This window comes from Chiloscyllium punctatum, chromosome 17 (genome assembly GCF_047496795.1).
Source record: "Chiloscyllium punctatum isolate Juve2018m chromosome 17, sChiPun1.3, whole genome shotgun sequence".
Taxonomy (NCBI): Eukaryota; Metazoa; Chordata; class Chondrichthyes; order Orectolobiformes; family Hemiscylliidae; genus Chiloscyllium; species Chiloscyllium punctatum.
In genome coordinates, this window is record NC_092755.1 from 81,534,640 (window position 1) to 81,546,791 (window position 12,152).

The window sequence follows — 12,152 nt, forward strand, 5'->3', positions numbered from 1 at the left end:
CTTCCTATTCATATACCCATCCAAATGCCTCTTAAATGTTGCAATTGTACCAGCCTCCACCACATCCTCTGGCAGCTCATTCCATACACATACCACCCTCTGCATGAAAACATTGCCCCTTAGGTCTCTTTTATATCTTTCCCTTCTCACCCTAAACCTATGCCCTCTAATTCTGGACTCCCCCAACCCAGGGAAAAGACTTTGTCTATTTATCCTATCCATGTCTCTCATAATTTTATAAACCTCTATAAGGTCACCCCTCAGCCTCCTACGCTCCAGGGAAAACAGCCCCAGCCTGTTCAGCCTCTCCCTATAATTCAAATCCTCCAACCCTGGCAACATCCTTGTAAATCTTTTCTGAACCCTTTCAAGTTTCATAACATCTTTCTGATAGGAAGGAGACTAGAATTGCACTCAATATTCCAACAGTGGCCTAACCAATGTCCTGTATAGCCGCAACATGACCTCCCAACTCCTGTACTCAGTACTCTGACCAATAAAGGAAAGCATACCAAACGCCTTCTTCACTATCCTATCTACCTGCGACTCCACTTTCAAGGAGCTATGAACCTGCACTCCAAGGTCTCTTTGTTCAGCAACACTCCCTAGGACCTTACCATTAAGTGTATAAGTCCTGCGAAGATTTGCTTTCCCAAAATGCAACACCTCGCATTTATCTGAATTAAACTCAGCCCATTGGCCCATCTGGTCCAGATCCTGTTGTAATCTGAGGTAACCCTCTTCACTGTCCACTACACCTCCAATTTTGGTGTCATCTGCAAACTTACTAACTGTACCTCTTATGCTCGCATCCAAATCATTTATGTAAATGACAAAAAGTAGAGGGCCCAGCACCGATCCTTGTGGCACTCCACTGGTCACAGGCCTCCAGTCTGAAAAACAACTCTCCACCACCACCCTCTGTCTTCTACCTTTGAGCCAGTTCTGTATCCAAATGGCTAGTTCTCCCTGTATTCCGTGAGATCTAACCTTGCTAACCAGTCTCCCATGGGGAACCTTGTCGAACACCTTACCGAAGTCCATATAGATCACATCTACTGCTCTGCCCTCATCAATTCTCTTTGTTACTTCTTCAAAAAACCCAATCAAGTTTGTGAGACATGATTTCCCACGCACAAAGCCATGTTGACTATCCCTAATCAGACCTTGCCTTTCCAAATACATGTGCATCCTGTCCCTCAGGATTCCCTCCAACAACTTGCCCACTACTGATGTCAGGCTCACCGGTCTATAGTTCCCTAGCTTGTCTTTACCGCCCTTCTTAAACAGTGGCACCACGTTAGCCAACCTCCAGTCTTCCGGCACCTCACCTGTGACTATCGATGATACAAATATCTCAGCAAGAGGCCCAGCAATCACTTCTCTAGCTTCCCACAGAGTTCTCGGGTACACCTGATCAGATCCTGGGGAATTATCCACCTTTATGCATTTCAAGACATCCAGGACTTCCTCCTCTGTAATTTGGACATTTTGCAAGATGTCACCATCTATTTCCCTACAGTCTATATCTTCCATATCCTTTTCCACAGTAAATACTTATTTAGTATCTCCCCCATTTTCTGCGGCTCCACACAAAGGCTGCCTTGCTGATCTTTGAGGAGCCCTATTTTCTCCCAAGTTACCCTTTTGTCCTTAATATATTTGTAAAAACCCTTTGGATTCCCCTTAACTCTATTTGCCAAAGCTATCTCATGTCCCCGTTTTGCCCTTCTGATTTCCCTCTTCTTTTTCTAAACGAAACCCTCAATTTCTTTAGTCATCCAGTATTCCCTATACCTACCAGCCTTCCCTTTCACCCTGACAGGAATATACTTTTTCTGGATTCTCGTTCTCTTATTTCTTCTGGCTTCCCATTTTCCAGCCGTCCCTTTACCTGCGAACATCTGCCTCCAATCAGCTTTCGAAAGTTCTTACCTAATACCGTCAAAATTGGCCTTTCTCCAATTTAGAACTTCAACTTTTAGATCTGGTCTATCCTTTTCTATCATTATTTTAAATCTATAGAATTATGGCCCTAACATCATATCAAAGTTATTTCTGACCTGGGTGATGTTGGACATCCTGTATGGAAAACCTTGAAGAATTTGTCACTCCCTAACGCCTAACATTGTGCACTCTAGTGAAAGCTCAATTCCTCCCAAAAGTTGACTGGAAATAAAATTCTCGAGGAGAAAATGAGGACTGCAGATGCTGGAGATCAGAGCTGAAAATATGTTGCTGGAAAAGCGCAGCAGGTCAGGCAGCATCCAAGGAATAGGAGATTCGACAAAAGGTCATGCCCGAAAGGTCGATTCTCCTGCTCCTTGGATGCTGCCTGACCTGCTGCGCTTTTCCAGCAACACATTTTCAGCTCTGGAAATAATATCCCCGAAAGACAAGGTTACAGCAGTGAGATTGGCTAAGATCAGCAATATTACTCTGTCATTGTTAATGTCAGTGTAGGCTGCAGCTGCTGCTGGATTTATTCTTCAGTCATTCACAGGATGGCCAGCATTTATTGCCCATCCCTAATTACCCAGAGGGCAGTTAAGAGTCACCCACATTGCTGTGGGCCTGGAGTCACATATTGGCCAGACCAGGTAAGGATGGCAGTTTCCTTCCCTAAAAAGGACATTAGTGACCCAGATGGATTTCAAACAAATCAACCACAGTTGTGCGATCATTAGAATTGTAATTCCAATTTTTTAAATTGAATTCAAGCTCTCCAGTATTTGTTAAGGTAGGATTTGAACCCAAGTCCGGAGAACTTTGCCTGGATCAGTGATAAAACCACTGAGCCATCACCTCCCCTGAGTGGGTGTGGGAGTTTTTCGTTCTCATAATTCACTGGGTAAAAATATTCCAAAAATAGAAGAATCCTGTGGAAATCTCTTTATTCAATGAGTGGGGAGAATGGGACTTCCATGCACAGGTTATGGTGAACAGAATACACATACTTAAAGGGGGAGCTGGATGGGAGAACATGACTGAGGAAGGCGATAGGAGAACACAAGTGATGAAATGTCGGAGGATTGAGAGGAGGAGGCTCATATGAAGCAGAAGTGCAAATATCAGCTGCTTCCCCCTCCCCCCCCCCCCCCCCCGCCCCCAACATTATCCTCTCTTTCACTCATTGGCTCCAAACCATCATGGGCTTGTTGGGCCAAATGGCCAGTCTCTGTGCTGTAAAATCTGCACAAATTGAATTCTCCTGGACTGTGATAATGTGCATTCTCAGCTTTGATACATTAATGGCTGATTCAAATGTTGTCAGAAGCAAACCACCATCTAATTATTCTCATCCAATTTACCAGCACTTGGCCCAGGGCCTTGTATACCTTGGCATCACAAGTGCACATCTATATCCTTGTTAAAATGTTCTGAAGGTCTCTGCCCCTCCCACCCTTACAGGCAGGGAGTTCCAGATTCCCACCACCCTCTGGCTGGAAGAAAATTTCCTCACATCGCCTCCAAACCTTCTATCCCTTACGTCAAATCTATGTCCCTGGTCACTGATCCTTCCATCTTTGTCCTGCCTAGTCTGTCTATGGTCCTCAATTTTATCCATTTCAATGATGTTCCCCTTCAATCTTCTCTGCTGTAAAGGGAAATAAGCCCAGTCTGTCCAATCTCTCTTCAGAACTGAAACCTGCCAACCTTGTCTGTCCCTCTTGCTGTTTCTAACACTCACTGTCTCTCTCTTTTGCTTTCTCTTCCTACACTGTCCATGGGCCCCAGATTAATTGTCTTGATGTACCATTATTTATTCTACAGCACAATAGTCTCGTTACTATGGAACCCCTCACTATACAAGAATTGCATAATACAAATAACACTTAAGGTGTAGGTGATCTAATCACATTACAGCCAATGTTCATTTTAAAGACTTGCACTTTCGAAACAGCATCCCCTATTTGTCAGTCACATTACAGTGAATTCACATTGATGAAAAGCATGTTATAGCAGAATGATCTGTATTTCAGTTAAACTTGCATTCACATTTCAACGTGTTCAAAGATTGTCAGTTTACACCAAAATTCTTTGCCATCGGTAACGTGGGTGCACAGATTCTGCGTGACCTCCTGGTTTCTGGCCTACAGTAAGTTTCACTCCCACATCAAATATTCAACAGTGGTCCAGAAAGGACAGGCTGATGTTGAACTCATGAGACATGTAGCCAGCTCAGTCTCGGTTTGTAATACAACAATGTCTCTGTTCTTTTTAGTGGAACTGAAAATCAACCTGGACCAGTATATCAACAAAAGGTACCCAGGGCTTGTGAAAATAGTTCGGAACAGCAAGAGGGAAGGGCTGATTCGAGCCAGAATACAAGGCTGGAAAGTGGCAACTGCGCCAGTGGTTGGGTTTTTCGATGCTCATGTCGAGTTCAACGTTGGGTGGTGAGTAATGTCGTTCCACACCTTGTTATTTCATCAAATGTCTGGCTCGTTTTCACCTGCACTGACCAGACTTCTCCAGGGGTGTTTCACACGCATTATGACACCACTTCACACGGAATGAATCTTTCATTCAAAAACTCAAAAATGAATTCATTCAGAGCAAAACAAAACCTAAGATTAAAGATTTCAGGGGGTCGGGGAGGGAAAGATTTTGGACACTTGTTTTTGAAATGCTTTAGGCAATTAACACAGATCCCTCTGTCTGTGATAACTCCCTGTAGCATTTCCTTTTGTAAGTGGTTGATTCCAGTCAGTTTCTTGTTCAGAGAAATTCAGAGTATCTCATCAAGACTGGGCCTTTAAAACTATGAAATGGAAGTCCACAAACAAATATTAACCCTTATGGAAAATTGTTGAGAAAAGGCATGTTTCACTGAAGATTTTATCTTGTACTCATCAGGACAACTTGCAAGATATAACAGACAAAATGCTTTCTCTCTACATGGTATTTCTCACTGTGATGATACTGTACCCTTTCAGAGATGGGTTCTATGCTGTTTCTCTTGGGTTATCACAATAGTGCAGAAATGTCTCTTTCAGACAGGTGGTTGGTAAACAGCTTTGAATTCTCCCTCTGTGTTTTTTTTTGAAAAGTAAGACAAAACCATCAAGATTGGGTCGGGTCAGGCTCACGCAGACCCAGAAGGATTTTGGCTTCGTTTTCAGTTGTTAATTAGGTTTTGCTGGCTGCTGGAGCTAAAAGCTCGAGTTCCCTGCTATTAGAGTGAAGTCTTGGAAAACCAGACTTTCTCTAAAAAAACCAGAAAGAGAAGATTGTTTCTCTCTTTTGGACTGGAGAGAGACAGCATGTGAGAATCATAACTGTGTAACTAAGTTGCTGAATGGCCTTTGCCAAGGATGTTTACAGGATGCTGCCTATATTCTAACAATTGATGATTAGTGACTAAATAATACATTATCATAAGTATTTCCATCGAGTAAAGTTATACCAATTCTTCCTTTTATTGTATTTTAACTGTGTTGTAAGAATAAAGTGTGTTTTCATTAAAGCTTAGTGGTGGACTAATTGAATCATATCTGAAACACAGGGCCTTACACTTGCGTTTTATATTTTTTTAAAGTTAGGCTCCCTCCGTAACAGTTTGGGGGATCTAGTCTGATCCAAAACGCTTGTAAAGTGTCCTGATGAGTGCAAGATGAAAAGCTTAGTCAGAATGTGTCTTTTCTCGGTAAAACTCAAATTAGATTAGATTCCCTACAGTGTGGAAACAGGCCCTTCGGCCCAACAAGTCCACACCAACCCTCTGAAGATTAACCCACCCAGACCCGTTTCTCTCTGACTAATGCACCTAACACTATGGGGCGATTTCCTCATGGCCAATTCACCCTAACCTGCACATCTTTGGATTGTGGGAGGAAACCCACACAGACACGGGGAGAATGTGCAAACTCCACACAGACAGCCACCCAAGGCTGGAATTGAACCTGAGTCCCTGGTGCTGTGAGGCAACAGTGCTAACCACTGTGCCACCCTATATGTTCCAATTCTGGAATACCAATGATTGTTAACATTCTTTACTTATGAACCCTGAATCACAATGTCATAGAGCTATACAGCACAGTGAGAGGCAGGGAAAGAAAGAAGCTGTTGGTGATAATTCTACCTATGCATCTGGAAGAGCTCCTTCTTGTGTCTGAAGAGTGTGGTCCAGATGGCAATGGCATACGACAACTTGAATACACTTAATGTGGTATGCTCTAGGCTATAGGCTATAGCAATAGTATATGTTCACAATGACACTGGCTGCCTTAGCATTCTCATGGCTCCGGATCTACCTTAGGCTGCACATGTTCAGGAACAGGTGACCAACCTGTTCCTGAAAGGCACTGGTGAGTTCTTTATGAAAAGCCAGTGGGTCATGGCATTTGCTGGCGGGCCGGCATTAATCGCCCATCCCTAGTCACTCAGCTTCAGGGCAGCATGCCAGGCCATTTCAGAGGGCAAAAGTGAGTACCTCAGATGCTGGAGCACCACACTAATCTAGGCCATTTCAGAGTCAACCACATTGCTGTAGGTACGTAATGTATTGGCTGACAGAGTTTGTCAATGGTGCAAGCCAATATTCACACATGCGGTGCCTGTATATTTTTTTTAATTCATTCAGGGATGTGGGCATTGCTGGCCAGACAGCATTTATTAGGTGGAAGTGAGGACTGCAGTTGTTGGAGATCAGAGTCAAGGTTAGAGTGGTGTTGGAAAAGCAAAAGTCCTTCATAATCCTGCTCCTCAGATGCTGCCTGACCTGCTGCGCTTTTCCAGCTCCACTCTAATCCTGAGGCAGCATTTATTACCCATCCCTAATTACCCAGAGGGCAGTTAAGATTCAACCACATTGCTGTGGGTCTGGAGTCACATGTAGGCCAGACCAGGTAAGGAGGGCAGTTTCCTTCCCTGAAGGACATTAGTCAACCAGATGGGTTTTTCCTGCAATTGACATGTGAATCCATAGACCCATAATTCCAGAATTACTTTTCATTGAATTCAAACTCTACCATCTCTTGGGTCCCCAGAAAGTTGAGTCATGGGGTTAGCAGTTCACTGATAACCCCACGAGGCTATCGCCTTCCCCAAAGACTCCTCTTTTCTCTCTTGACTGTCCTGACTTTGTCCTGCATCAAGAATCTGTTTTGTCATTTGATCTCTTACAAATCAACCTCGCTGAAATTTGCAAACATTTCTTTCTCGTGTCCAGTTTCCAGAGTCAGGTTGGAAGCCCGGAAATGCTGGCTGTAGGATTCCAAATGAAATTATAAAGAAGGTGGTGTTGGTCATTCCTGGGAGTGACCATCTCAGACAATGGCCATTCCTCAGAGTGACTCTCCCTGGGAGTGACTATCCTTTGTGATTGCTATCTGCTCCATATCACATTGCTATTCATGGGAGCTTCCTGTCCACAAATTGGCTACTGTTTTTCCAATGATAAAATAGTGGCTATGCATCAGAAGAACTTCACTGGACATAACATGCTTTGTGACATTCTGAATGTAAGTTTTCCCATATCTAATTAGTGGATTAGGGAATTGAAGCAATTCGATTTTCTGTCTTGTATCTTTCCTCCTGGACTTTGTGTGTGATTGGAGAAAAGGTGTGAGGACTGCAGATGCTGGAGAGTCAGAGTTGAAAAGTGTTGCACTGGAAAAGCACAGCCGATCAGGCAGCATCCGAGGAGCAGGAGAGTCGATGTTTCGGGCATAAGCCCTTCATCAGTAATTCCTGATGAAGGGCTTATGCCCGAAATATAGATTGTCCTGCTGCTCGGATGCTGCCTGGCTGGCTGTGCTTTTCCAGTGCAACACTTTTTCGACTCTGTACGTGATTGGACACTGGAATTTTACTTTAGCCAATACTGATATGGCACTGCAGATCTTAAACTCTCATCTCCTGACTGAATGCTTTGCTTCTTTTGAGATTATTAGGACAGGCGGTCACAAGACAATAGATGACACCAAATCTACACAATGACTCGTTTTTTTAAACAATACCATTAGTTGAGGTACATTATGAAAGCTGTGGGAATGTTTAAACAAATGGCACAATTCTATCAAAGTTATCTGGAGGCTGTTTCTTAAAATATGTTCCTAATTGGATCAAATTGAATGCTTAAAACAATGTAAGTACAATCACACCTTCTCAAACAGTGTATTTTTAAAAAAAATTTCCATTCAATTAACAGCTGCTTTGAATTTCCTTATTAACGGGAAAAATGATTAAATTGCCTGTTGGGTCCCTTCAATAGCAATTAATTGGTCATAAAATGTTTTTAAAATAATTCTTTCAAGGGATTTTGACCTCATTGATAAGGTCAGCAATTTCTGCCCACCCCTAAATGCCCTTGAGCTGATGGTCTCACTGGACTGTTTCAAAGGCCACATTGCTGTGAGTCTGGAGTCGCACGTAGGCCAGACCAGGTACGGATGGCAGATTCCCTTCCCTAAAGGGCATTAGTCATCCAGATCGAATTTTAGTGACAACGATAGTTGTCATAGTTTCCACTTGCAGAAGTTGGATTTATAGTTAATTTTAGTTAATTTTAAATTTCATCTGTTGCTTTGGAACTTAGAGTTGACTGCGAGTATTGCTTTGCTACCAGCTGGGATTTAACTGGGTCTAAAAACACTAACCTCAGGGTGAAAATGTTCAGCAACAGTAACATGAAAGAGATGGGTCTCTTCCAGTCACCTCCCATAGTCAGGTCAGGAGCCGAGAAACACAGGCTGTGGGGGACCTCAAGGAGGTTGTGAAAGTGGTGGTGTGACCATTCCTGGGAGTGACCATCCTTGGTGATAGTTGTCCCTTGGAGTGACCATGAAAAGTTGTATTCTAATAGTGGAGTGTTGGTGTTGACCTTCATTCACATACTCAGGCTGCAGATCAGAATGCAGGCTTTGTTTATGGACTGGTGTTGAAGAGTTTGCAGATGCTGTGAGTCTGGTACTGGGTGTAACTCCAAAGCAAGCGGGGCCACATTAGGAGCTAGTAGGGCAGGTGACAGACAGAGAAGTTTAAAAAGAGGAAGGAGGGAGGCTGAGGTTTAAAAAGGGAATTCCAGAGCTCATGTGAGACTGAGGCTGTCACTGCTTAAAACCAAGGATGTTCCATTGGCCAGCTTCAAAGTAGGATGGACATCTCCATGGTTAGTAGGGCTGGAGAAGGTTATTGAGATCAGAAGGGGTAATGTCTGAACGGGGCAGTTAAAAACAAGGATGAGAACCTTAAAGCCAAGGTGTTGCCAAATGGGGGAGCGGTCAGCGAGGATGGGAAGGCATGGACCAGTGCAAAGTTGGGATAAAGGCAGCAGAGCTTTGGAAGAACCTCCATTCACAATGCTCAAATTTGCAGCTAACATGGGACACTGGAAAACAGGAACAGGAGGAGGCCATTCAGCCCTTTGAGCCTGCTCTGCCATTCATTGCAATCATGGCTAACCATCCAATTCAATCCTGCTCCCACATTCTCCTCATACCCTTTGATCCATTTAGCCCGAAGAAAGCTATCATAAAACTCATCAGAGACACGAAAACTGCAGATGCTGGTATCCAAAGTAGACAGGCAGGAGGCTGGGGGAACACAGCAAGGCAGGCAGTATCAGGAGGGAGAGGGAACACAGCAAGGCAGGCAGTATCAGGAGGGAGGGGAACACAGCAAGGCAGGCAGCATCAGGAGGGAGAGGGACACAGCAAGGTAGGCAGTATCAGGAGGGAGAGGGAACACAGCAAGGCAGGCAGTATCGGGAGGGAGAGGGACACAGCAAGGCAGGCAGTATCAGGAGGGAGAGGGACACAGCAAGGCAGGCAGTATCAGGGGGGAGAGGGAACACAGCAAGGCAGGCAGTATCAGGAGGGAGAGGGAACACAGCAAAGCAGGCAGTATCGGGAGGGAGAGGGACACAGCAAGGCAGGCAGTATCAGGAGGGAGAGGGACACAGCAAGGCAGGCAGTATCAGGAGGGAGAGGGACACAGCAAGGCAGGCAGTATCAGGAGGGAGGGGGACACAGCAAGGCAGGCAGTATCAGGAGGGAGAGGGACACAGCAAGGCAGGCAGCATCGGGAGGGAGAGAAGTCAACAATTCGGGTGTAACCCTTCTTCAGGGCTGGGGGTGGGTGTGGGGGTGTGTGTGATGGTCGGTGTTGGGGGTGGGTGTTGGGGGGTGGGTGTTGGTGGGTAGGTGTTGATGGGTGGGTGTTGGGGGTGGGTGTTGGGGGTGGTCGGGTGTGGGGGGTGGTCAGTGTGGGGGGTGGATGTGGGCATCGGTGTTGGGGGTGGGTGTTGGGGGTGGGTGGTGGGGTGGGTGTTGGTGGTGGGTGTTGGTGGTGGGTGTTGGTGGGTGGGTGTTGGGGGTGGGTGTTGGGGGTGGTCGGTGTGGGGGGTGGTCAGTGTGGGGGGTGGATGTGGGGGTCGGTGTTGGGGGTGGGTATTGGGGGTGGGTATTGGGGGTGAGTGTGAGGGCTGGTGTGCGGGTCGGTGTGGGGGGTGGGTGTGGTGTCGGTGTGGGGGTGGGTGTTGGGGGTGGGTGTGGTGTTGTGTTGGGGGTGGATGTTGGGGGTGGGGTGTGCGGGTCGGTGTGGGGGGTGGGTGTGGTGTCAGTGTTGGGGGTGGGTGTTGGGGATGGGTATTGGGGGTGGGTGTCAGGGCCGGTGTTGGGGGTGGGTGTTGGGGATGGGTGTTGGGGGTGGGTGTTGGGGGTGGGTGTGCGGGTCGGTTTGGGGGGTGGGTGTGTTGTCGGTGTTGGGGGTGGGTGTTGGGGGTGTGTGTTGGGGGTGGGTGTGCGGGTGGGTGTGCGGGTCGGTGTGGGGGGTCGGTGTGGGGTCAGTGTTGGGGGTGGGTGTTGGGGGTGTGTGTTGGGGGTGGGTGTGCGAGCTGCAGATAAAGGGGGAGGTGGGGGCAGAGTGATGAGGTGAAGACAGATAAGAGCCAGTTAGTCAGTGGGAGGAATGACTCTGGTAGGTGGCTGGAAGGATTCAGCTTACAGTTTTAAGGATTTAACATTGAGTTCTCCATTTCAAATATCCTCCTTTCCCCACCACACCCCGTCCCTTCCAGCCACCTTTCAGATTCATTCCTCCCATTGACCAACCAGTTTGTACCCCATGTCTGTCTTCACCCTATCCCCACCCTTCCCCCCCCACCCCCCCTATCTGCAGCTTCTCCCACGCCCAAACCCAGTCCTGAAGAAGGGCTACACCTGAAACATTGATTTCTCCACCTCCTGACGCTGCCTGACTTGCTGTGTTCTTCCAGCTTATCTATTATAAAGGCATGTAGCATCAAGATTGTGGAGAAGGGCAATATAACGTATTTGACCTGTGCGCTTCCATTTCCTGTACAGGGTCCAGCCAGTCCTGAGTCGAATCAAGGAAGACCACACCCGCATTATTCTGCCAGCAATCGACAACATCAAGTACAATACTTTTGAAGTGCAGCAGTATGCTAATGCAGCCCATGGCTACAACTGGGGGTTGTGGTGTATGTACATCATCCCACCGCAAGAATGGCTGGACAGGGGAGATGAGGCTGCACCCATCAGGTAAGGAACACACTCTGTGTGGCCCCGAGAAGCCTACAGTCTGATCAGCTGGTTATGGGGTGCCACCTTAGAGGGAGGAGGTGAATGCGCAGGAGAGAGAGCGCAGACATGATTTAGAAAGAATGGTTCCAGGAACGGGACCCATTGGTGATGAGGAGAGATTGAAGAAGCTGGGAATGTTTGTAAACTGGAGAGAAGGCAGGGGAGAGTGAGGCTGACATTGGTTTTCAAACCCAAAGCAGCTGTTCCTACTCATAAGCAAAAAAAAAAATCAGAGATAATGTGCAAAAGCAGCGAGGATGGTGGGAGAAAAAACATTTTCACCCGGCAAGTGGTGAGGGTGTGGAATGCACTGGCTGGAAAACTGGAGGAGACAGGTTTGATTGGGACATTCGAGAGGGTGTGATGGTGCCAGGGCTTTGAGATGCGGTTTTGACCTGTCTTTGCTTTTCTTAAAGCAAAAACCTGATTTTGAACGAGAGGTAATGAGCAGTCTGTAAACAGTTTGAGAGGCTTTGGGTTCTTTTATTTAAAGTTGGAACAGTAGAAGCAGCCTGGCTGGGTGTGGTCAAGCTCCCACTCACTGAACCAGGGTTTTTTAGTTTTGTAGGCTTTCAGTAGCAACTGTTGCTAGGGTCTCAGGAG

At 46.3% G+C, this 12,152-nt stretch overlaps 1 protein-coding gene across 2 annotated transcripts in view; it reads left to right on the plus strand.

Moving 5' to 3' along the window:
- galnt9 (polypeptide N-acetylgalactosaminyltransferase 9) overlaps positions 1 to 12,152 on the plus strand; it is a 373,573-nt gene that overhangs the window by 72,334 nt on the left and 289,087 nt on the right. For both annotated transcript variants that reach the window (XM_072587704.1, XM_072587703.1), the window contains exons 4-5: positions 4,226 to 4,400; positions 11,310 to 11,507. In XM_072587704.1, the coding sequence (XP_072443805.1) occupies positions 4,226 to 4,400; positions 11,310 to 11,507 (373 nt within the window). The remainder of the gene's footprint in view (positions 1 to 4,225; positions 4,401 to 11,309; positions 11,508 to 12,152) is intronic.